This window comes from Hypomesus transpacificus, chromosome 11 (genome assembly GCF_021917145.1).
Source record: "Hypomesus transpacificus isolate Combined female chromosome 11, fHypTra1, whole genome shotgun sequence".
NCBI lineage: Eukaryota > Metazoa > Chordata > Actinopteri > Osmeriformes > Osmeridae > Hypomesus > Hypomesus transpacificus.
Window position 1 is genome coordinate 8034617 of NC_061070.1, and position 25540 is coordinate 8060156.

At 42.0% G+C, this 25540-nt stretch overlaps 3 protein-coding genes across 5 annotated transcripts; 1 reads left to right on the plus strand and 2 right to left on the minus strand.

Moving 5' to 3' along the window:
- The first annotated feature begins 604 nt into the window (after positions 1-604).
- On the plus strand, positions 605-15048 carry ogdhl (oxoglutarate dehydrogenase L). Its single transcript, XM_047030090.1, has 23 exons — positions 605-694; positions 1532-1741; positions 1830-2000; positions 2879-2981; positions 4254-4369; positions 4498-4652; positions 4753-4899; positions 4991-5081; positions 5166-5345; positions 5427-5555; positions 5636-5815; positions 5900-6052; positions 7135-7237; positions 7320-7448; positions 8239-8389; positions 11441-11568; positions 11674-11852; positions 12079-12150; positions 12682-12807; positions 13480-13552; positions 13639-13802; positions 14308-14462; positions 14546-15048. The coding sequence occupies exons 2-23, from the start codon at positions 1532-1534 to the stop codon at positions 14667-14669; spliced, it is 3039 nt and encodes a 1012-aa protein (XP_046886046.1). The 5' UTR covers positions 605-694; the 3' UTR covers positions 14670-15048.
- A 462-nt stretch (positions 15049-15510) lies between these two features.
- On the minus strand, positions 15511-17460 carry c11h10orf53 (chromosome 11 C10orf53 homolog). Of its 2 annotated transcripts, none has more exons than XM_047030091.1 (4): positions 17120-17460; positions 16628-16720; positions 16357-16476; positions 15511-16044 (listed from the first exon to the last, which is right to left on the minus strand). In XM_047030091.1, exons 1-4 carry the CDS (start codon positions 17124-17126, stop codon positions 15980-15982), a joined length of 285 nt encoding a protein of 94 aa, XP_046886047.1. In that variant the 5' UTR covers positions 17127-17460; the 3' UTR covers positions 15511-15979. The 2 variants fall into 2 exon arrangements, with proteins under 2 accessions (XP_046886047.1, XP_046886048.1); XM_047030092.1 differs by lacking the exon at positions 17120-17460 and adding an exon at positions 16834-17001.
- A 1019-nt stretch (positions 17461-18479) lies between these two features.
- chata (choline O-acetyltransferase a) lies at positions 18480-25062 on the minus strand. Of its 2 annotated transcripts, XM_047029594.1 has the most exons (15): positions 24894-25062; positions 24474-24581; positions 23830-24021; positions 23561-23679; positions 23034-23087; positions 22603-22783; positions 21767-21944; positions 21427-21596; positions 20932-21032; positions 20239-20367; positions 20026-20148; positions 19777-19918; positions 19628-19690; positions 19390-19527; positions 18480-19307 (listed from the first exon to the last, which is right to left on the minus strand). In XM_047029594.1, the coding sequence occupies exons 2-15, from the start codon at positions 24519-24521 to the stop codon at positions 18891-18893; spliced, it is 2055 nt and encodes a 684-aa protein (XP_046885550.1). In that variant the 5' UTR covers positions 24522-24581; positions 24894-25062; the 3' UTR covers positions 18480-18890. The 2 variants fall into 2 exon arrangements, with proteins under 2 accessions (XP_046885550.1, XP_046885551.1); XM_047029595.1 differs by having other exon boundaries at positions 24474-25062.
- Between the last annotated feature and the right edge of the window lie 478 nt (positions 25063-25540).

Below are 25540 nucleotides of genomic sequence, written 5' to 3' on the forward strand. Positions count from 1 at the left end.
CACTGGCCCCACTATGAACATGGTAGGCAATGACACTTGTGAGCACAGGCTTGTGGATCTTGTCCTTTGTATCGTTCAAGATGTTGATTCCCACGGCTGGTAAGGTTTCGCCACTCAACATCCAGCCAGTCCAGTGTTTGTGTGAAGATTGATGCCTCCGCTTCCTCCGCTGCCAATGAGCGTGAGTGATAGAGCAGGGATGGAGGCGGAGGAGGAGTGGGGAGAGGGAGGGTATGGGTAGAAAGAGCCGGGCAATTATACTACACCATAAACCCCCTTCAAGGTAGATGGTCATCAATCAATGTGACTGAAACCACTTACTCGTCATGACTCATGTTTGGTCTCTATACAAGTTTAGTTGGTAAAATGATTAGTAGCGGTAGGCTATGTATGATGCAAGGACAACTAATATTCGTATCTGATCTAAATTAGTCCTAATACAAGAAGTATGCGTTTGTATTTTGTGTGTGTGCGTGTGTGTGCGAATGCACTCAACCAGGTTACCTGGACGGTCGTCACCTTTGCAGTAGCTTGTGCGCCGTGACCGTGCATCACCTGACACAGGAGGCGTGCCATCAGTTTCTGCGCCTCCAAATGGATCGGCGGTTGTGTGACACCTGCATCATATCTTTTGCCTAGCATCTGACTCTAACGACATGATGACAGTAGAGTAAAAGAGAGTTTCTGCCATAAGGTAAACGTAGTTTTACAGTTACAATTGTCAATAAGTCTCGCTATTTGCCTATATGTCAGTGTCGAGATTGAGTTGACACCGCGTCATGGCACGGATATAGAAGATTATAAGGATCTATTTTGACGTTAAGGGATTAGGATTTCCGAGCAACGCACTAGTACGCAGAATCAAACAGTGTTTTTGTTCTTGATAGAGGTCAATACAAAAACAACCCATTCCCCTTCAAGTTTTGTTCTGGAGGAAAAGGTGGGAGCACCGGTAGGCATGCAATAGGTTCTGTAATCGAATTACGTGCTCTTTTTATCTATTGCAGACTTCGTATTTGCTTATAGCATCTGCAGATCGCCTTGTTGAGGGGTAACTTAATAAACCCTCGAACAACCGCCTTTTTGTTTGTGATGTAGGAAATGGAAATAGCCTAGACCGATGCATTAACAGATGCACTGGGTGCGTTGCAACGCAGGCAGAGTAGGACACTTTCATGCGGAAATTAAGATGCTAACGTCTGCGTAAGAATCTTTTTTGTCCAGGGGTATGATAGTTGATATAAAATATAACACACTTTTATTTACAGTGGCCTATAACAAACTTTTTGTAATCACTTGTCTCAAAGGTTCGAGTTGACTAAGATAACTCTTATGCAATAAAATCCCTTAGTCGTTTTTCATCGTCCAGGTCAGCTAGGTCAGGATGACGCCTATGTGGCCTATTGATGTTTGGTTGTTTTTGATCAATGATGTGACATTGGCCAAAACCATAAGTCACTCATCAATTACATGATAGTTCATTGTGCAGGGGAACTGTGTAGTCTTCAGCCTCCATTTCTTGTCCTCAAAGATGAGTCAGTTCCGAGCATTGGCAGGGGTCCTGAAGGGTGGTGGGCGACAGTGGCTGCGGTTGCATGGTGGAGGGGTGGTTCGGTGTGGGTATGAACCCAAGAGAGGCTGCTCGTCTGGGTCTGTCGTCCCCTCTGCGGTGGCAAGCAGATCCAGTTATGTGGAGGAAATGTACTTTGCCTGGTTGGAGGATCACAGAAATGTCCATGAGGTAAAATGACAGATGTAAGTCTGATAATTTATTATACAGTGTATGTAAATTTGGGAGACTGAATGGATTTGGTTGGTCTCTGCCTTAGTCCTGGGACACATACTTCCGCAACGTCCAGGCATCAGGTCCGTCTGGTGAGGTGGGCGAGAGACGCCCCTCCACCCTGCTGCAGGGTAGGGCCATGTCCCAGACACCTGCCATGGCACAGAAGGTGGTGGAGGACCACCTGGCTGTACACACACTCATAAGAGCCTATCAGGTAACACACACACATGCACATGCACTGGATGAAAGGTATAAAGAGCATCACAGTCCATTCCTCATAACTGTGTATGATATCACTAGCTTGAAGACTTAAAGCTCTTGTCTTCTGCGTATACCCAGTAGTGTTTCTGTGAACTTTGCCTCATCCAAAATGCAATTGACTTGTCAGAGCATATGAATTTGGCAGCAAGGAATGTGTATGCCTGCTTATTAAAAGGAATACAAAATTTGTTGTCACTGCATGTGGTTATGCAAATTGAAAGATTATCTGTAACCTACTTAGCCTGGGTGCTTTTTGAAAATAGAAATATCAAAGAGATTACTTAAACAAAGCAGGTGCTAACATTTCCCCTCTCCTTCAAATTAATTAGAAGAACTATCCGAGGGATTTATTAAATTCTGTATTTTGGCAGAGACAGAGTTTCATTCCTTGTGCATGTTGCAGGCCTGTAGGGAGTGTGGAAGTGTGCGTGTAGTATGTTTTCTGTAAGTGTGAAAGAGTGAAAATTCCCCAGGGGGTTAAAGTCAGTATATGGGCCTTCTCCTATGGAGGGTCATTGTATTCCCCAAGCTGTTCAACAGTACTGTATGTGGGCCCTGGAAATTGAAGCAAGGAGGACACATGAAACGTCAAGCATCAAGGACTCGCCTCACATTCACATACACTCAAATGCACATGTGAACAGTGTAAACACACGGAAATACCCACGAGCCTAATGCGCTTCCCCCTTGTATCTATCTCTCTCTTTTTCTCCCCACCTCCCGCCTTCCCCCTTCTGGATATATCTCACCCCCATCCCCCTGTCTCACCCCTTCCCTCTGCTGTCTCGCTCTCCCCCCACCCCTTCCATATCTCTCTGACTGCATCCTCAGATCCGCGGTCACCACGTTGCCCAGTTAGATCCCCTCGGGATCCTGGAGGCTGACCTGGACTCCTTTGTGCCCTCTGACCTGATCACGACCATCGACAAGCTGGGTGAGAATCCCATCGCCTGAGGTAGCTCTAAAAGACTCGTAAGAGTCAATGAAGTTTCAACAATAGATGCTTTGGTCCCAGGATTCATTCAACTGTTCTTCGCGTTCACTTAATTTTTGTAGTTGCTCTCTTTTTTAGTCTTTAGCTTCTTGTTTTCTGTGCGGCAGGCTTCCTTCTAGCATCTCTTGTTTGTATTCCCCCTGCGGGTTCCTTTGGGTCTGGTGTTCTGAAGGGGAAGTTATGTGATATGCTGACTAGGTTCCCATTCTGGAGGCACTTCCTTACATCCTCAAACACTTTCTTGTTTGACTCTAATACCCCATACCATCTTCTTCTCATCTTCCTTCCTTCTTTGTGTTATTTATACGTGTTTTTGATTAGTACACTAGATACAAACTATGAGACAATTAGGATAACATAAAGTGCAGTGTTTGACAGTGAGTGGATTTCCTTCAACCAGAGCAAAGGTGGTAGGATTTTGTGACACATTGATGATAGGAGGTTGTTTCATCACTGATTATCTCCTCCTGTTTTGTCCTAAATTATTCATGTAACCTTTGCTCTGGCTGCACTGATGATAAACCATGGAAATACTTGTGCGATCAGAGGCAGGTGAAGTGCAAAACACCCACACATGCACAGGAACTAGGGGTATAAGTCCAGTAAAGGCAAACGAGCCATTTTCAGTCATCTCCACCATACTACACACAAACACACGGACCAGGCTAATGTTATCTGAGTCCTAGGCCCATTAATCTCAGCCCTGGCCACTGTCATCCAGCATTTCATTTAGCACTGTGGGGATCAGGTGATGCGGGACAGAAGCAGGCGATCGAAGAGGAGAGTAATAGCTACTAAAGAGAGAGCATGCTTCTCTATGAATGTGTGTGTGTGTTGTGTGTGTTTCCTGTTTCTGTGGGGCATCAGTCTGTGTAAGGACACAGATTTGTGTCTTGTATTGTTACTACAAGGTGTATAGGTTTTCTACAGAAGGCTAATGGTTTCTTATTTGGCCAGCTGAAATTATTCTCAGTACCGGTTGTGTGTGCGTGCGCACAGTAATGTGATTTGCTCCTGTGTGTGTGTGTGTGTGTGTGTGTGTGTGTGTGTATACTATACAGTAATGTGATTTCCACCTGTCTCCTCTGGGATGTGATTGGGACATTGAGCTTGGGCAGGACTCTAGGTATGCTTTATCAACATAGTTGATCCATGGTCAGTATTATGTTTGCTGTCACTGTAAGGTTTATCTCGTCTTCGCTCTTGCTCCAGGATTCTATGGTCTCAGAGAATCAGACCTGGACAAGACCTTCCAACTGCCCGCCACCACTTTCATAGGGGGCGGTGACACCACACTGCCCCTTAGGGAGATCATATGCAGACTGGAGGTATTTGTATGTGTTTATGTGTGAGTCTGTTTAAGGAAATAAAAATGGAAATAGAAAGTGTTGTGTGTGTGGGGGAAGGGGGGGGTCTTGATCCCATTAGTACAACATACAATGTATGTGTTGCTCAGATGTCGTACTGTGGGCACATCGGGGTGGAGTTCATGTTCATCAACAACATGGAACAGTGCCAATGGATCCGCCAGAAGATTGAGACTCCTGACATCATGCAATTTACCAACACTGAGAAAAGAACTCTTCTGGCCCGCTTGGTCCGATCTACACGGTGAGTGTGTCCTCCCACCTCCTGCTCTGTCAGAATAACAAGGGGCCGTACCGTATCTTTGTCCTGTACGGGTTTCTGATGGATATCTCTTGTGGCTTAGGTTTGAAGACTTCCTGGCTCGTAAATGGTCATCTGAGAAGCGCTTTGGCCTGGAGGGCTGTGAGGTGCTCATTCCAGCTCTCAAGACCATCATTGACAAGTCTAGCGCCGCGGGCATCGACAGCGTCATCATGGGCATGCCTCATCGGTACGTCCTGATACAACATCAACCTCTAGGGACACATCCACGAGTAGGGTCACTGGAGGTTAGCATTGACCGTGCGCTGCTGTGTTTCAAGGGGTCGGCTGAATGTGTTGGCAAATGTGATTCGGAAAGAGTTGGACCAGATCTTCTGCCAGTTCGATTCGAAATTGGAAGCTGCAGATGAGGTAATCTTACGTCATAGCCTGCAACTGCTAAGTAGCATAATTATAGGTGTTATTAGGTGATAAGTGTTTTTCTCCTGTCTGTAGGGTTCGGGGGATGTGAAATACCATCTTGGGATGTACCATGAGAGGATCAACCGAGAGACAGACAAGAACATCACCTTGTCACTCATGGCAAACCCCTCTCACCTGGAGGCCGTGGACCCTGTAGTGCAGGGCAAAGCCAAGGCCGAACAGTTCTACAGGGGAGACACACAAGGAAAAAAGGTACTGGAAGACAGAGCATTTACATTAAGCAACATGTTTCAGTAACATATTCCGTGACCCGTCTTGGTTGTGGTGAATCAGGTCATGTCCATCCTGATCCATGGAGATGCAGCCTTCGCTGGTCAAGGGGTGGTCTATGAGACCTTCCACCTGAGTGAGCTCCCCTCCTACTCCACACATGGTACGATCCACGTGGTGGTCAACAATCAGGTATGTTTGGCTTTCATTTTCTCTCATGGGGACATCCTCTTCCCTGGGTTCCGGAATATCTTAATGTATTTATATGTTAGATCGGCTTCACCACGGACCCTCGTGTGGCGCGCTCGTCTCCGTACCCCACTGATGTAGCACGGGTCGTCAATGCCCCCATCTTCCACGTGAACGCAGATGACCCCGAGGCGGTGATGTATGTGTGTCAGGTCGCCGCTGAGTGGAGAAGCACCTTCCACAAGGACGTGGTCATCGACCTGGTCAGTAGCGGGTGAAAAAAGGTAAAACCGCTTTCTTCTATCTGATTGCAGGATGCCATCAGTCTTTGTGTGTGTGTGTTGCAGGTGTGTTACCGGCGGTTTGGCCACAATGAAATGGACGAGCCCATGTTCACCCATCCCCTCATGTACAAACAAATCCGTCGGCAGGAACATGTGCTTAAGAAGTATTCAGACAAGCTCATCGCAGAGGGCGTGGTCACACTGCAGGAGTTTGAGGTCTCCGCTTTTAACCTTACAGGCTACAGTACCCCGCTACATTCCTTTTACAGACAGAGAGACTGTACTTTGGTGTTCACGCTGTCCCTTGTCTCTCATCTGTTAATGTAGGCTTCAGTGTGGTCTAGTAATGCCACTCCATCCAGAACAACACTTTAAAACAAACATCCATCAAACCTTGCTTCCTGTAGTAAAGACTTCCTGTCTGCTTTGCGTTTTCTTCGGTTACAAGGCTATATAAGGTAGCGCAACAAGAAGGATTCACCCAGTACTCTTTTTCATTCTACTCTCAGTCCAGCCCAGTGTTCCAATTGTAACACCAATAGCATGGGGTGTTTTAATTGCCCTCTCTTTAAGATGAGTTTCATGGGAGTCCAGGACCCCTTCCAGCCCACTCAATTGGAAAGCTGTTCAAGCCCATATGTTGACAAAGGCACAGATCACTTTTTTTATCTTTTTTTCTGTCACTCCTAGACAGTTGATTGTCTTGTGTGTTAGGGTCTCACTCCATCAAAGGTGATTGTGAGGGGAGCTATTGTGCTGGCTGCATGGTAATATACATTTACATTTATTCATTTAGCAGACGCTTTTATTCAAAGCGACTTCCAAGAGAGAGCTTTACAAAGTGCATAGGTCACTGATAATAACAACAAGATAGCCCCAAAGCATTGCGGGTAGCCAAAAACAAGAAGTACACATTGTGAACAACCAAAAAATAAGTGCTAAAGGGAAGAAACCATAAGAGCATGTAGTTAAGCATGTTACAATTACACAACATGAATCTCTAGGTGTACCTGTAGGAAAGCAATAAAAATAGAATTAACTAAAATAGAATACAACAGTTTAAATCAGCTACCACTAACCAACAAGAGCAACTGTCTAAGCAAGAGTCATTGTGATCCTTGAGGAAACTAGCGTTGGGTTCAGCAAACCATTCCTAAGTACCGTTGTACTCCCGGAACAAGTGCGTCTTGAGCCTTCTCTTGAAGGTGGAGAGACAGTCTGTGTCTATATGTCTATAATATACTATATGGACTGCTGGTAAAGGTACTGTTCTGACTCTATGGTGATCTGCTTTTCAGGAAGAGGTGGCCAAATATGACAAGATCTGTGAGGAGGCATACAGAAGTTCCAAGGATGAGAAGATTCTACACATTCGTCCTTGGCTGGATTCTCCCTGGCCAAGTACAAATAATATTGTTCATTGATTAAACATTTTCATAGCAGGTGATGTCCTTATTTCCCATGTGGGTTCTGAATGGTTCAGATTTCTTCACGGAGGAAGGGGAGCCCAAGAGCATGACCTATCCTCCAACAGGATTGGACGAGGAAGTCCTGCAGCACATTGGCCAGACTGCTAGCTCTGTGCCGTTGGAGGACTTTGCCATCCACTCCGGTAAGTGGCAGTTTGCCTCCTGGTCATGGTAACTATTGTTATTTTTTAAATAAACCAGCACACAAGAACTTTCAGTTACAGTCTATGACCCCAGACCCCCCCAAAACCGAAACGAAAATTTTTCTGAAAGAGTTTTTCAGCGGTCCTGTGAGTACTTTAGTCCTCTTAAAATTCCATCTAAGTGGTATGTAACCAATGAAGGTCTTTACAATAAATACGATTAATAAAATAAATATGCGTTTTTGAAGAATCTTGAACTAAATGTGACTAGACATTATTTCTATCAATCAGTTATAATGCTTCGGTTTTAATCACATGTATGATCACATGTAAAATCACATACAGTATTTCATTGTGTGTGTTAAACCTCATCCATTCAGACCTCAGCCTCTTTAGGACACCGCCTCTAGGCTCTCCACTATCTACTGTTAGTATCTGCAGTGAGTAAATAAAGGAGATAAAGGAGGAATGAATGAATAAATGTAAAGGAGATGACTTGTAAACAGCCATGCCCAGGGCCAGCTGTCCTCTGTAAAACAGCTGGTGTAAGGATGGTCAAATCAGACCTGCTGCTTTCACTTTATGTGGTCTAATACAATAACTGTTGCTTTTTATCTTTTCTTTCATGCTCCTCTCTCATCCATTCATTTTACTTATCTGTCAAACTGTGCAACTACTAGTTGGAAGTACCAATGAATGGGTGGAAATGTAGTCATTGTTCCACTTTATTCAAAGTATTCCTCACAGACAGCTTTTTCACGTAGTGTGTGTGTGTGTGTGTTTGCTCCAGGTGTGTCTCGCATCCTGCGAGGACGGGCTGACCTGGTGAAGAATCGTCAGATGGACTGGGCTCTGGGGGAGTACATGGCTTTTGGCTCCATGCTCAAAGATGGCATCCATGTTCGCCTCAGTGGACAGGATGTGGAGAGAGGAACCTTTAGGTGAATACCTGTGAACATGAACAAAAATCAAATACCCTCCCTTTTTTCTATGACCCTACAGCCTCTCACTTGGGAACGCTTTTTGTTATGATTCTGGGTTGGCGTGAAACATGCACAGCTGTAAGGGTTCTGTCTGAGTGAACATATGTAGGCACAAGGAGCTGAGTGGAGGAAAGATGGTTCTCCTATGCAGAACGAATAAAAAGTATATTTGTTTAAAATACACAAGATGCCAACGCAAACAACTTGACAATTTAAGGGCCTGTGTTCAGGTTCAGGGGTACTAGGAATAAAAAGAAGAAAAAAAAAACACATTCTAGGAATTCATTCTCAAGGTGTTGACATAATGTCTCTGGAGACAGAGGAAGTCCGCTCTCGACTTCCCTCGGGAATGATTCACACATGGCGTCATTGTTGCTGTGATGCATCTGGGGATGCTTAAAGAAAGCTGTCTGATGGTATGTGTTGCGAGAGGCGGACTGCCATGCAAACAAATCTGTCCTCCCTTTCACCCGCCTGTCTTATCTGTCTCTCTCTTCCAATCTCCGCCTGGTCGTTTCTGTCTGTCTGTCACTCCATCAGGGGCCCCACCACTTAGCACACGCTCCATACATCACCCTAACACGATGGACGGGCTATCCTGCTCTGTTTTGTTTGGCTCTGACATCTGTTTCTTCTTTACAATGTTCTTAAGTTATCTCTGTGGCCGGCTAGGAAAAGCAGTTTTCAAAAAAATAAACAACTCAGGGAGATAAGCTAGACATGGGTCCTCTTTTCTATATTGTCTACTCTTTATTTACCCTACTGTCATTTACTTGGTGTAAACCTGTCGTACATTTCTTTTCTTCCTCCCCTCGTCTTTTCTGGCTCCCAGCTAGCCACCGCCTTTTCACTTAACTCTCCACCTTCTTTTACTTCTCCACTTTGTTTCTTTCTCCCCCATCTTTCTTTCCTGTCTCCCCTCCAATTCTCTCCCCCCGGTCCCCTGTCTCCATCTCAGCTTCCGTGGGACTCAACATATTGGTGTGCCACAGTTGACTGGGTCTGCCTACGTTGCCGTGGGACGTAGCGGTTAGAGTAATGGACTCAGTACTCTGAGTTTGGTGGGTGCGTTGAGCCCAGCTCCACCTCCCCTGACTGATGAAGGCGGAGGAAAGAAGTGCGTGCGTGTGTGCAAGAGAGAGGGAGGAAAAGAAAGAGAAAATGAGGCACAATGGAGAGAGCGGGTCATAGCTTATAAGGAGACCCTGAAGAAATATTCTGCTGTCCTGTTATATTCTTTATGCCATGCAGTTTCTGAGGGAACAACATAGTGTGGTTACTTGGTTTCAGGCACAGTCTTCCATTCAAGGATTACTGTGACAGAGAGATTCGTTTTCAGTAGACATAGAACAGCAACCAAACTAAAAAGTGGTACAGTTCCTCGCCTCATTAGTAACGGTGGGAATCTTTTGGTACCTCACGATTCGATTCAAATAAATTCTTGGGGTCACAATTTTTTATCAAATTTAGATTCAATATATGCTTATGTAACAGGGGTGTGAACCTGGGAAACTCACTCCTCAGGTATGTAATGGGCTACCCGCGTCAAAGAATAGCTAGCTTTTCTTTGGCGTAGCTGGTAGTGGTCGCGCTAGGCAAGTCAGAGGTCGTGCGTTGGAGCCCAGCGAGTGGCGAACGACGCCTTGTAGTAACGGAGCGTGGCCACGTCCGTTACATACCGTCACACTTACATTTGATTCCAGTTTGCTGTTTAGTGTTACTTGTTTCTATTTGACTGTGATAGGCAGTTAAGTGTTGAAGAAAAAAATCCCAATGCATCAAAACCTTGAAATGTATTGTTTTTCTTGCAGTTTATATAAAAAATATATATTATTTTTTACATTTGTGAATCGATATGAATCGCTAGAAGACGCGATTCAAATGCAAATCGATTTTTTGCCCCACACCTATTCATTAGTACTGTACATAATTACTTACTGAGTTCAGATAAACAGAAGGAAGTGTTCCCATTTATAAAAATCAGGAACACGAGAGACTTGAAGCACCGACTTTGCATACCAGGCAAAAAATTGCAACCATATCCTGGAGATGACTGCATTACGTCCCTTTACGTTTGATCATTACACAAGCTCAGCTCAGATCCATGGGATTTATCCATGTGTGTGAGTCTGTGTGTGCACAAGAGACATCATTAGAGTGATGTTAAAGGGGGCTTAAATGATTGTCTCATCGGACTGGTTCTGATGGCTGACTTGTACATTGGGAGCGAGTGGACTGGCAGTGCTTGTTAAATCCTGCCTCTTCTCTCTTCCATCAAATCCTGTTGGCCTCTATTGCCAAAAGATGACTGGAGACAAGTCATGAAAGGGAAGGAAGACTATACTCATCATGGATTGGTTGTCTGTAAAGAAAGTTGTGTGAGTGAATCTTTGACGGATCGCACTTTGCCCCAGTTTAGTCTTCTTGTTTACATGCGAGTAAGGACAGCTTGGTGTCCTGAACACCCTCCTGTCAACCAATTCTCTGAGTTGTTTTGTCCAACCTTCTACAAAATTCATTTGAAACGCAACTCTTACCCTTTTAAAGGGGTTGCTATTTTAAAGCTAGTTAAATAAGTTTCCTTTCTGTACACAGAGAAATTCAGATAATGATAATACAGAGCTCCTGTCGTGAGCCAGTGCTCCTGGAACAGAACTTTGTCTACCTCACCCAGAAGCTATTTTGACGCCCCTCCTACTTTTTGTACATACTGTTGTGTGACACATCAAGCCTAATGACTAGCGGCTCGACTTATTTTTGTAAAAGTGGTTTTGGTTGTATTCCAATTAATTGTAGTTTCTTTGGTTCTGTATGAAAGGTTTTTCCCTGAATATCTTTGGAAAAAATCCTTTGAAAATAAAATGCACCACCACACTTGTTCTGAGTGCCCAAAGAGCTCAACTGTATAAAGGATGAGCATTTTATGCACTATAAACAGACAGACAGAGAAAGGCCTTCATTTTCTTTTAATCCTTTTGTTTGCTTCTTTTCCCACCTTCTTTTTTTCAGTCACCGTCACCATGTTCTGCACGACCAGGAAGTGGACAGGCGCTTCTGCGTTCCTATGAACCACTTATGGGCCAACCAGGCACCGTATACGGTCTGCAACAGCTCCTTGTCAGAGTATGGAGTTCTGGGTGGGTATGACTGACTCAAATGCCCTGTCATCTCACCCCACGAAAGTAAGTTTGACCACCGTGACTTGGCTGTGATGATGTTTTCATGCACCTCTATCAACCCAGGTTTTGAGTTGGGCTTCGCTATGGCCAGTCCTAATGCTCTGGTGCTGTGGGAGGCCCAGTTTGGAGATTTCCACAACACAGCCCAGTGCATCATAGACCAATTCATCAGCCCGGGCCAGGCCAAGTGGGTCCGCAACAATGGCATTGTCCTGCTGCTGCCCCATGGGATGGAGGGGATGGTGAGGAGGGAGAGCTCAAGCTAACTAGCTTTGACATACATGCCACACATATGCTTTAACAGCAGAGATGCTGTTTAGCAGTCATACATGCTACATTGTTAAAAATATATTCAAAGAAAGTCACAAACTATTTATTATGGTGCAGTGAATGTTGGGAGATGGTGGCTCATGGTGGCTTTATAGACATGAGGTTTCATCACCACCTATCTCCCTGTCCAATCCTCAGGGTCCGGAACACTCTTCAGCCCGACCTGAGCGATTCCTACAGATGAGCAAAGATGATCCTGATCGCTTCCCCGTATGTACAACACTTACGACCTCTAACCTATAGTATCCATTATCTTCTCTATGAATAATTCCAATAATGAAAACATATATTTGCACATGGTTCGTGTTCAATGCTTAAACACTTCTACTCAATAGGTCTGTGGGGTATTCAAGTGATTCTCCTGATAGCTTTGGAGATGAAAGGCATCTTCATTTTGAGCTCTGACACTTAGACGTAATAAGCCCCTCAACCCCCAGTGCACATTTACGGAAAACTCTGAAAGACCAGTTCGAGCCACAGGCTGCATTAACCAGTATCATTGCTGAGTTGGACACTCATCACCTAATGGGATATTGATCCCACTTTCAGAGAGAGCGTACACTGAATTAACATTTCTCTACAGACTGTATATGTGTGTCTGTTTTTTGTTCAGACCACAGTATCCATCACAACAACAGCAAAGTGAAAATGTTGATTTTTACTGACTAACTGTTCAGCATTTTTAGCATCAGACTGGTTTCAGATTGGCTATTTGGAGAAACACGTTTGATTGTGATACAGGAGTACAATGGAGACTTTGAGGTCCAGCAGCTCTATGATTGTAACTGGATCGTGGTCAATATTTCCAACCCGGCTAACTACTGCCATGCACTGCGGAGGCAGACCCTACTGCCATTCAGAAAACCGGTAAAGAAAAACTCTCTTTCAGGCCTCAGCTACACAATTTTTTACTGTATATCTATCCACTAATATCTTAACCCTAACATCTTATCTTTAGTCATCCTAGAATATCATAATCAGTATTGACAACCCCGAGACAGTTGTCTAAATTAGCAACCCTATGGTATAGGAGTAGCCACTATATAGTATAAAGTTGATCACAAAAGTTAGATTTGTCTATGTTTAACGGCATCACACGTGCTTCAAGTTTTTAATTTCTTCCCTCACATATTCCTTTTTCAACCCTACCAGTCTCTGTTCTCAGCACACACTCTCTAAAGTTAACTGATCCCCTGTCGCAAATAAATGTGATGCTTTGTGGAGCATGAGAAAGTCGCTTTCTGAGCAAATTAGAGAGAGACCCAATGGGGGATGATATTGTTTGTTTCCAAAAGAAAGTAGTCTAAAATCATGGATGCAGTTGGTTTAACAGTGGAGGATTTCTATTTTTCGACTGTTAAGAAAATGTTTATTTTCCCTAATGTTGTCTTGGAGTGCAATATGGTGACAACAAATCACAGCAATTTTATCTCTGTAGTTTTCCCTGCCACATAATCCAGATACGGATGACAGAATCAATCTGCTGCCTACAACTTTATTATAACTGGAATCAAACTTAATGTATTTTTTGTTTTGCAGTTGATTATTTTCACGCCTAAATCTCTTCTGAGGCACCCTGATGCTAGGTCCAGCTTTGATGACCTCGCAACAGGTGAGGCACACCCTCTTTGTTTTCTGACAGTGTGAAAGACAGTGTAACTGTCAGGTAATTTACATTAAGCTAAACCTCTGTTGTAGGTACAAAGTTCCGACGCCTGATACCTGATGAGAGTCCAGCCAGTAAAAGCCCAGGTCATGTGAAGAGGGTCATTTTCTGCACCGGAAAGGTCTACTATGAACTGGCCAAAGAAAGGAAACAGCACAACCTGCAGAGTGATGTAGCCATAGTCCGGCTGGAACAGGTGTGTTTCTCAAAAAAGTCTAAATTAATTTTAGACTGGACTCAACTCTGGTTTTAATGGTCTTCACAAAATGTTATGTTAATTAAAAAATGTCAGGCTAATGCTTGTATATACCCTTTTATCTTAATCTTGTTTCGATTCCTGGGTCACACTTTGTGTTGGCTGGGGATTCTCTTGACACTTGTTGGTTGCAATTGGTTTGAGATGAAGGTCCAGTTTATTACAGACTTGAATGTTATAGATCAATTAACCAGTAAATAAAAATGTAAGTAGTTATAAGACAAACTGAAAACATTAGAGCACAGCGGAAAAAAACCCTGAAACCACAAGGTCAAACATTGTTTGTTCCCAGTCAGCAACACCCTCTTCCTGTTCCTTTGATTAAGACCTTTTGAGCTGGGGAAGCCACATACTCACAATACAGAAATGCAGAAGAAAGCACTATGATGAATAATCAATAAGTGGCTCCTACAATGCTACCATCTTTGGGTTTCTGTGTCACCAGATTTCCCCATTCCCCTTTGACCTGGTCAAGGCCGAGATCGGCCGCTATAGCAACGCTGAGCTGGTCTGGTGTCAGGAGGAGCACAAGAACATGGGTTACTATGACTACGTCCAACCCCGTTTCCTCACTGTGGTGTCCAACAAGAAACCTATATGGTAAGTGTGGGACAGGACAAAACCTCATAATGAACAAAAGAGGATCCATATGTGATCCCTCAGCCTATGTCTCTGTGTTCCAGGTATGTAGGCCGAGATCCTGCAGCAGCCCCTGCTACAGGGAATAAACTCACCCACCTAAATGAACTGAAGAGGTTCATGGACACAGCTTTCAATCTAAGCTTCTTCCACGGGAGGAACTTCTAAAGCGCCCTGAGATTCCTCTGACAGACTAGAGGGGGGAGGAGGGTGCTGGTGATGTTTCCTGATTGGCTTTTTGCTCTGTACAACTCGAGATAACTATCATCTCAGTATGCCTGCGCCTCGTCCATAATTGTATACAGCGCAACAAGTCCCTTATTTCTCAGTGTGAGAAATGGTTTAAATGCGTGAGAAATACAAGGTGTTGCGTGAGAAATGGCTGAAATGCGTGAGTCTCATGGCGAATGGGTTAGACTTGGAGCCCAGGTTGATGTACATCTAAATTAGCTATGCATATCATTTAGCAATAGGTTCCTGCTTTAGCTGGCATCGTTTAGTACTAACGTAACATTTGAGGGCTAGTTTCCATAGTTTAACACTCCAATGTCGTAAGACGCACAAGGCATACTGGGTCATATTATATAATGAATGTGCAGCATCCTTATTCCAAATACGTAGACTGTTTAGACACATCTAGGATATCAGGGTTTCTCCTCGCTGTTGGTGAATGACTGTAGGTGTTGTCACACCTGGTTTCATCAGGAGACATCAGCCAGCTGGCAGAGAGACAGGCAGCCCGTCATGTTCTCCTCAACAGACAGAAGGCTCAGCAAGCCTACCCTATGGAGCCTGAGAGAGGACATACACACACAAACACTCATACACATACATATATGTATATATATGTATTTATTTATTCCTGATATGTATGTGTGTGTTTGTCCTCTCTTAGCCGGAATATATATATATTTACTGACACAGTAGAGCTCCATAAACATTTGGGTGTTTTGTTTTTGTTTGTTTGACTGACGTGCTGAAACCCTTAGCAATTACACAGGGGCTTGAATAAAATCCGTCTGGTTTATTAGTTGTCATGCTGTCAAATCGAAAGCTTTCTTTTGACAGTGATGCAAATACTCTATGGGTGTGTGGTTTCTGTTAGATGAGCTATTATATTTCAGTTGAACCTGTGTGATTAAGCAACATGAGACAATAATATTTTAAAAGGTAGCATGATTTAAATGTAATGCCAGATACTAAATATGGTTCATATTTTGTGGCCATAAACTTGGTAGTTTATAGATAAGTCAGTTGCTCACTGTAGACATCAGTAGAGTAACTTTAGAGCAAATACCTAGACATTAAATACACTACTTAATTTCACAGGACAGTTTTAACATCGTGCTTCCTTTGCTGATTGACCCTTTAAGAATAAATGCTGTGTTGCTTGTCATTTAACAAAATTTAAATGAGTCTTCTTTCTTTGTAGACTTCATATTACGTTTACTGCCCATCAAACAGTGCATCAGGTTCTCTTAGTATGCATCTTTCACTGCAGCAAGTGCCCTCTTGCAAAGGGGGTCTAGTTTCCCGTCTCCTCCTAAAATAGACATAAGGTAAAGCATTGTTGGGTCATGAGAAACACATTGTACTCTGCTCTGTCTCAATAAATAGTACTGTAATAATGCATCAATATCATCTCTATTCATTATTACATCATACAATATAATCGTAATTCACTCTTGATGACTTAGGACTGCATGTTGATCTGATAACATACTATTTTCACTTTCAGTGGTAAAAAAGAAAACACTGTAAAATGTGTCAATGACTCCAGTGTAAAGTGAGTTCCACACATGTACCTCTAGCTTCTAACTTGGTAAACCTGGTTCCTCACAACCAACAAACTCACCGAACTCAAGTTGCTTGATGTTGCATGTGTAGACACACTCTCCATTGATTACCAGCTCCACCATGTTCCAGTCACATGTTGGCTGTAGAACACATTGATACCCCGACTCATTCAAAGCAGCTATGTCAGGGAAGAAGTTAAGGATTTACTCTAAATGTCACGAATTGAGAATTGTAAATGTATTGTAAAGTGCATTCATAATACAGTCATTATTCAATGTTCGTCAGAGCTCACGGCCACGGTAAGTGATAGATCGTGTAGGCTACGCTACCTTGAAGACCTTCCAGACGAAAAGTACTGTGTTTCACGACGCCGCATGACTCGTATGCCCCATAGCGTATAACTACTGAATTTTGTGGCATTGCTGAAAAAATAAAAACATTCAGAAAAAATTACTTGTCAGGCAGCCTGAACTTTCATTTTCAGGAGTCCTTAACGACGACGCACATGCGTCATCTCTAAGAAAGTATTGCTGACCTAATAAATGTGCTAAAATCCACTGAAACCACGAGGCAAATCAAACCTTTACAAGCTACAGAGAAACTAGGAAAGTTAATAAACGGTCAATTTAAAATGTGTGAAAGAAGATTACTAATATTTTACGATTTACAATGCAGGCTTTTGTTTTACGTCATAATGTAATCAGCATGAAGGCATTTGTCAGGGCGAAAGAGTTGGCCTCACATATGCCTAAATAAATTACAGTTGTAATTATCTTATGAAAATGTATTTCTGATGCAAACAGAACATTTTCTTAACTTACCCCACATCCTCGCCCTCTTTCTCTCTCCGTGTTTCTCCCACTCGATCTAATTGTATATGACACACAATGTATCTTAAAGTCCCTCAGCAGTCTCAGTTGCCCCAGGCTCTCATTCACCCCATCTAACCCCAGTCTGTCACTGCAATCAATCTACACATCAGTATCCATGTACTTGTTGATATAGTGAATGATAAACACTATAAATATTTTTGTTGTGCATAGTGTTGCAGCGTGAATCATTGACTTCCATACTAGCACGTCTCAATTGTTGTTATTCAGTTTTTCATTGTTTCTTGTCATAAAATGTAACTTACACTTTATTTGAGATGGATGATTTGTGTTCATGTTCCATATGAGGAGGAGCCTGTTCGCGATTTGTGTTCATGTTCCATATGAGGAGGAGCCTGTTACAGTTTTGTATCCAAAATAACTTATCGTCTTTGTGTTTGATAAGAGCTTGTTCGATAAATCTGATGTGGTCAAAATGATTGCCTTGAATGAAGTGATTCAGTCAGGTTGAGTTCTGTGGATCTTTATTTTCTGGTTTGATTAATAGAGACATTTTAATGGCACAATGCATGGTTACTTTACAATCACGCTTTTATATATTTTTATGAAGTGTCACATGACTAAAATATTTAATAAATACAAAAATACACATTTTAAGTGCTGTAACTATGTTTTGCATATTGTTAATGATTGTACATTTAGTAATATAATATTCTTAATAAATGTTACATTCTTTGGGAAAATCAACATTTACTATATAGCTTCTTTTTAAGACAATTGCTTTTTATATATAATATATAATTGGCCTGTTTTGCTCAATAATAGTCTAACAGCACTTACTAAATACTGTATGCTCAGACAGCTATGATGGCTTCTATCCATAGATTATAGTTAACCCAGTTTTAAACATACAAGTATACAAATATATTTATGTATTGTACCATAGTACTGTTTAGGTCAATATTTTTTTGTTGTTTTGACACAAATCCTTTTGACAAAGACAGTAACATTTAAAGACAAGAACAGAACTTAGAGAAAGACAATTTGACATAGCAAACCACAGAGATAATTGGCAAACAGGTCAGTAGCACAGAATAGGAATTGGCATATTATTCTTTCTTTTTTTTACAAATCCCTTGGGAGGATTTATTGCAATTCACTTGGAATAAAACATAGGGTGAGTAAACACCAGCACACCTATTGCTCACATTATACATTTTTAATACTTTACTACTATTAGGCCTACCATAAAATTATTTTCTTCTTCCACACTCAGATACTGTACATCAGCAGCAGTGACAATGTGACCATACCTATTTTTTCCAACAAACCACTGATCTATAGAGATATGTTTCATAGTGAGCCATCTGTATTGATTGTACAAGACAAGACACGTCAACTGCAGTAACAATCAGATTAGGCAAGGTCCATTTAGTCACAGGCACATTCAAATACATTCTAACGTGTTTTCTGAATAATATTTGATTGATGTTCTTATAATATTATAATATTCTTCTTTTAACAGCATGAATACACATGTACTACAATATTGCAACGTCTCAAAATACATTATTGACACCTTACCTTGACTACATGTAACTGCCCTCAATAAATACCAATCTTAAAGTATATAACATATTTTACTGGTCTATATAACCAGCAATATAGTGCAATTGTTATTTTTTGTATGTAATGTATGAACAGTTATTCATCACAACACCACATGGTTTCAAGAAAAGTATACACCATCCTGAGGATGTCTCTATGGCTTACCTGGCATATTCTTCTCAGCTTTTGATTCTCCATGTGTAGGAGTCTGTGTCTGGGCTTCAACTTTAGTCTGCTCTGCTGGCTTTGCCTGGACCCCTGCCTGTGTTGGAACCGTGCTCTGCTCAGTCTCTTGTGTTTTACTTTGCCAGTTTTTGTCTGTTTGTGTGTGTGTCTCCAGTGTTTGGGCCTTGGGCTGCTCTACAGGCTTGTTGAATTTGTTGCACAGATCCTTCATCTCCAACAGTGCCTCCTCAATTACTTTGACGAAGGCTGAAGAAGACGTCTCAGTGCTCTCTCGGAAACTGGACACGCAGAAGATTATGTGGTCGGATTGGGGATTGTAGCAGGCTCCGTACCCATTAGGAACTACTGGTCCATAGCAGCAGAACATCTCAACTGTTGTTGGGACCTAGAGAAAAGATCAACGAGTTAGTTTTGTCGAGGTTACATGTTTGCATGTAGTATAGTATCAAAGTTTATGATGGTAGTACCTGACTAGTGGACAGAATAAATTGGTTACTGGTGAGATAGGTCTTGTCTGTGAATATCTCTGGTTTCTCCATCTTCAGCTCCTCTGAAATTTTGTTCAGTCCTAATAAATGATTGTCTATCGCCATTCCTGTAATTGCCTAGAAAAACATGATGCATCAGACTAACTTAGTGACTGTTTAATCACATTTTGTCAATGCTTATCAAAAATGGTAGTTAGATAAATTAAGTTAATCTTACCAGGATAGTGTATTTGGTTTGAGCAGATATAGCTTCTCTTAACTTCTCCATCTTCTCTTTGTCCTAAAGAGGTCAATGGCAAGGTCAATGACAAGGAGTCACACATGTATCTTCAGATAAAAACTGATATATTTAAGTTCAAAACTCACACTGAGACTTAATTTTCCAACAGTCATTGCTTTGACGAAGACCAAGGCTTCCGAAGTTGCAGAGCGTATGTTGTCTACTCTTCCTCCCCGGAAGCGACGGATGGAAGCACTCTCATAGGTCGAAACGGGTCTCCCATAACACCTATGTTTTTTTGAGTGGGTTAATTAGTATGGTAGGTTCCTGAGCTTGTAACTATTAGGTCTATGAGTTCTGACTCATGGTGGTCTTACAGATTTGGAAATGCTTACCTGTGGTAGGCCAGCTGCAGAGCAATCTGTATGAATGCATCCGGACTCATCTTCTGTTTTTTGATCAATTCTTTTCCATAACCAAGGAACTTGTGGACATTCATGTCCAAATTCCTTGTAAGCCTAAAAAAAAAAAAAAAAAAGATATCATAGTCACAGTGTTAGCACTTCTTGCTTTGCAAGGTCTTTGTTTGGTATAACATTTTTTTGTACCTTTGTAGTTTTTCGGTGGAAGAGGAGAGGAGGTTGTTGATTTCCGAAGAACACTTCCAGCGTAGTCTTCTTGGGGCAGGCAGCTCACTCACACTGTCAGCCCTCACCATCTTAGATGGGCTCCCTTTCCTGTGGCGGTAAAGGCATTGGAAGACAGAAGCCATAACCTTAAAACCTTCTACCAAATCCAATCCAATTGATCAATCCAAAGTACATTCATTCCACAATACATTTTTGGAATAAGTGTATAGGTTAAGGTTCAAAATTAATTATTTATTATACATGTGAAAACACAACCACACACACCAGGGAGGCCCCAGTCTGGAGACCCAGCAGAGGGTCACGTTAGCACCACTGTCCTGAAAACACCCCAGGCAGAGAGAGTAGAGCAATCCTAGCTACAACCAACGGATTCACTTATTATACCGACTGACAGCAGTAACACATAAACATCAATCCCATCTAATTTCAACTCATACATTTTTTCTATGTTGTTTCTACTTATATTTAAGAGAGTGACCAGGATGTATAACTCGATAGGATGTGGTGTATACATGAATTACCTAATTGAAGTCCAACAACCTTCAAGTCCACTATCCAATTTTTTAAGTGTCTTTTCAACAACAGATTAACTTGACTCACTTTGACAATATCTCCTGTATTTTGAGAATAAATCAGAGCTTAAGAACTTACATGTATTTTAGCAGAAACTCTGAGCACTGTACTAAGACGATTCCTTCAAAGGGGGAGTGTTCGCATACTACTCCACAACAACCGTCAGACCCTACAACAAACTGAAAGGTCACAATGGTTTTAATGAGTCAGCAATATGAAGACAATTTAGATTACTCTTACCATGATAATTCTAAATGACAATCTGATGAAATGTATTTGGTTAGTTCTGACTCAGAATGGAGAGAAAGCCCTCTTAGATAAGTTTTTACATTCACACAACCTTGCACAATTTATCAATTATTTGGTGATTTGGTGACATGAATGATTTTATCCAAATCAAAGTTGAGCTTCAAAGAGCTTCACTTATGTACCTTTTTTAATAAATTGCTTGGGATTTCAGTAAAGAATGAAATGGGATCCTTAAAGTCATCATAGACGCTCTTTCCTTCAATGATTGGGGATGATATTAGCGTTAGGGTTTAATCCCTTTCTTTGACCATTGTTCACCGTTACCTGCAAGGGCTTGTCGTACCAGCGGTTGCCGCCATTCTTGGCACCTCCTCCCCCATGCAGTATCATCATGGCACGGTCGGTGTCTGTCAGGTCCAACCCACTGGAGGTGTCCAGACACACCAGGCACAGACAGCGCTCAATCATGTCTAGAGAGTCTCTGTTTGTAGATTCTGAACCCAACCACAAACATTTTGAAGCAAAAGTCATGCTTTCTGTTATCTTCAACCCTTGATTTTATCCCCTGTAGGTATCACTCTGATGAACACTGGCAACCACGTCAATATGTATTCACCTACTACACCTGTAAAAAATAGATGCATTATTCATGAGGATCAGAGACCTTTTATCAGTAGACTACGAGACACTGCCCACTCTGTCCTTCCATCTGACGTGAGAAGGCCAATGGGAGGGAGTCGTTCCTCTTCATTGTCAGCCATTTTGACGATCTTCTCCAGCTGAGTGAGCAGGTCTTTCTCATTTAGCCGACGGAAGTTGATCACCACATCCAGCACAAAGAACTGGGGGTGAGAGATGGGATGGAGGTATGAGTGTGTGTCGGGGGGGGAGGGGAATTATCTTAGGGTAAAAGCATTACAACCGAAGATCACCAACTACAACCCATCCATCTCTGTGGTCTGGAGCTAAAATGTATTATGTTATGGCTTGCTGTTGCTTTTGCGTCCTTTTCCCCCACATTGTTCAGTCCAGCAGCTGCTCCATCAAGGGCACAACAGTGTTATGATACATTTGTGGTTTATTGTTACAAACCTTTCAGGTTGCAGCAGGAAGACTTCTGTTATGGTAATTTCAATGCCAACACTGAAGGTTGGGCTGATGACAGTTTATATTGATACGCGCTCATTGCCTCATACATGCTATAGTCTTTGTGGTTGTTCATCAAAGTGTTGCCAATGTATGTTTTCTGACCAAACCTGATTTCCGTCAAACACGGACATGCTTAATTAAATGAAAGATTGATGAGTGTGGGATAACATTGTTGTTCAAATGTATTGATGAGCTGCGCATTTCACTTTGTCTAGTGGAAAACAACCCTGCTAATTCAATATGTTGCATGCACCAAAGCTAATATTAGATTGTGCCTATTGTTTCAATCCCAGTAATGAAACTCTTTTAAAATGAGGAGGAGTATCTCTGCTTCTTCTCTTTTTGTCTTACCTGGTTCTTGCAGGCTACGATGATGTGCTCAGGCTCAGTCATCACACTACTCTCCTGGGCCACCAGCGTATCCCTCTTAGTCCCTGGCAGGCGGTAGGAGGTGAACATCCTTAAGTATTGCTCCATACACAGGGGGGTCCCAGACAATTGGCCCCGGGCATAGTCCTTTGGCAGTGCTCGCCTGTACCACGCTCACAGTGAAACACACACCCAACCCACACACAGACACCCAAAGACACATGGACGACCAAAGACACACAAACACACACGCACATCCAAACACACACACAAACATACATGCACACCCAAATACACACATTTAGGCACACAATGCAGACATTAGTTCCATTGCAGCTCCGGTGATACAGCTAGAGTCTGTTAATTGCCTCAATGGTATGTCCAATGAAACCCTTGAGTGTACATTGGCTTACCCATCGAGTAGAGTCTTGTATTCCAAAACCCCAGAAATAAGATGGGCAGCAAACCTAGAGGAATGCAATAAAATCAATACCACCTGTAGAATTCAAAATGAATCAAAGGTATTCAAATTAGGCCTGTCTCTTGATGAGCGTTTACTGATTCTGTGTGGCCTTATGTGTGAATAATGCTCTTTGGACCAGGCTTCAAATCAAAAACACAACAGCATGTTAGCCTAACCACAAGCCTTGATCCATTAACCTATGCATTTGGCCTCCCTGGTCTCTCTGGCCTTGGGTGATGATGCCATCTGTCACTGATGTTGTTAGAAAGTTGACCATTTCTGCAAAATATCATCCATTACAGCTGATTTTCTGTGTACACTCTGTCAGCCTATGAATTCTAACCACAGAGGGTTTGGCCAATAACACTTTGAAACACTAAATCAATGAGCTGTGAGCACCTGGTTGACTTTAAACTAGCAGATAAATGTATCTTTGCCCATGAATGGCGCATACTCTAAGTGTGGTCAATTCAGTACCTTAGAGAGTCGATGGGAGCCCTGAAGTTTTGCTTTGGGAAAACCATAACAGGACTGGAGTTGACAGGCAGAGCCAGTCTATTGTTCAAGTACATGTCCTCAAGCCAATAGTCATACACCTGAGAAACAGAGATTTACTTACTTTATAAAAAGTTACCCAAACTTGCAAACATTCATAATCTTCTTAAACAGCACAACCAAATACAAACACACTTACAAAACTAAATGTCTATTTGAGATGGTGGATTGTTATCTGTCATAAGATTTACCCAGTTGGCTTTATTTTCCCTCCTCTCCAAGAGTTTTGTCTGTAACAGCTCCCCCACACCACCTGGGGCTCCAAACTTCTCCACAATGTTGTGGGTTCGCCTGAAATCCTCCTCGTTAACCAGGTGTCTCACACACCTCAGGTACCTGTCCAAGGTCTCCCTCAGCGCAGGCACTGGGAGCTTGGGCAGACCCTGACCAAACATGGGAAAGGGTGATTTCACCAAAATGCTCCATGTTTTCATCAATATTTAACCACAATGGCAATAATGCCAACTCCAATTAGATTAGTTTTATTCTCTCACTTCAGGAGATCATTCTGAGAGTGGATTTTAATTATGTATATCAACTGCTTAAAGACACATGAACAATAGATATTCACAGACTGCTTGCTGCTGCCGTGGATAAAAGTACATCCAATTTTAATAAGACAAGCTACATTTTGCATGGTAAGTTGAAGAGCTGTACATTTTATCATTGGCCCATCAATGACATTTCTTTTTTTTGTCTTTGTTGTGTGTATGTGTAGAAATGTATGGATGTACCATGTCATTAAAACATGCTTACAAAATATGTCTACAATAATCATTCTTCAGGAAATTGAATATATTATTTGACATTTTCGGGTAGAATAGTGTTTATTTACATCGCTGTCCCATGGGTCTTTCGATCGTTCTCGGTCTATAACTGGCATGCTGGAAGTTTGGCAGGTCAGTCAAGCAGGGAGCAATTCTGTTAAGAGGCGATCCACTCTCTGTATGTTAGAATATAATAAATATCTGGCATTAATATTGATGCTTGTTGCTCTAACATGTTACATCAAACACATCTAACACGTTACGCCAACAATATCTTAACCGACAAAGACTTCTCGTTACATTTAGCTTCTATATCTTTATTAACTTGACTGAAGACACAGATTTTTTGCTTTATTACTTTCATGTGTTTAGCTACTACATACAATTTTACAAAACAATTGACCTTTCAACAAGTTATGAGGTTTCGGTTTTCACTGAATCAGTTTCGAGGATTAGTAAAACATGAAAGTATATATTTTCTCACTTACTATATCCCGATTCCTTGGTATCTTCAATGAGTCCAAGTATGATAATCTTGTATATCCATTTGCCATATAGACATGTTTTGAATGTATATCCAGATGTTTCCAGAATAGGATCACTTTCTTCCTGTCATTCTTAGCATCCCCCGCATGGGAAGCCCACTGTCGCTCCGTTAACTCAGGAGAGATGCTGAGGGTACCTACTCCAGCCCTTTTGGCGACCAGGCTCCTCCCCATTCTGAGTTATTCGCATAAGTTTATTTAGCAGTTTGCGTCTTCAGCTCACCTTATATTAATGGAATCTAGATGTAGTCTTTACAGTGGTATGCTGAGTTTAACTTAGAAGGTAGGCCTAGACTTTGGCTCAATCAAATGACGCACAGCGGTGCGTCTCTTTCCTCAATGGTAGTTTTACGCCCGCGTGAAAGTAGGCTATACTGTATGTGAGTTCGTTAGGATAGGCGACAGTAGTCCTTTTACTATATTCGTCATGTTTAAAGAACTAGCAAATCAAACAGAGAGTCATCTAAACATTTGTGTAATGAATGTTTCGTTGGTCAAAATTACTTGTTTTATTGATTTCTTATTTTCGGAGGACGGACTTTAGATGCATTAACTGCAGACTTTCTGAACAAGAAAATATAGTATTTACA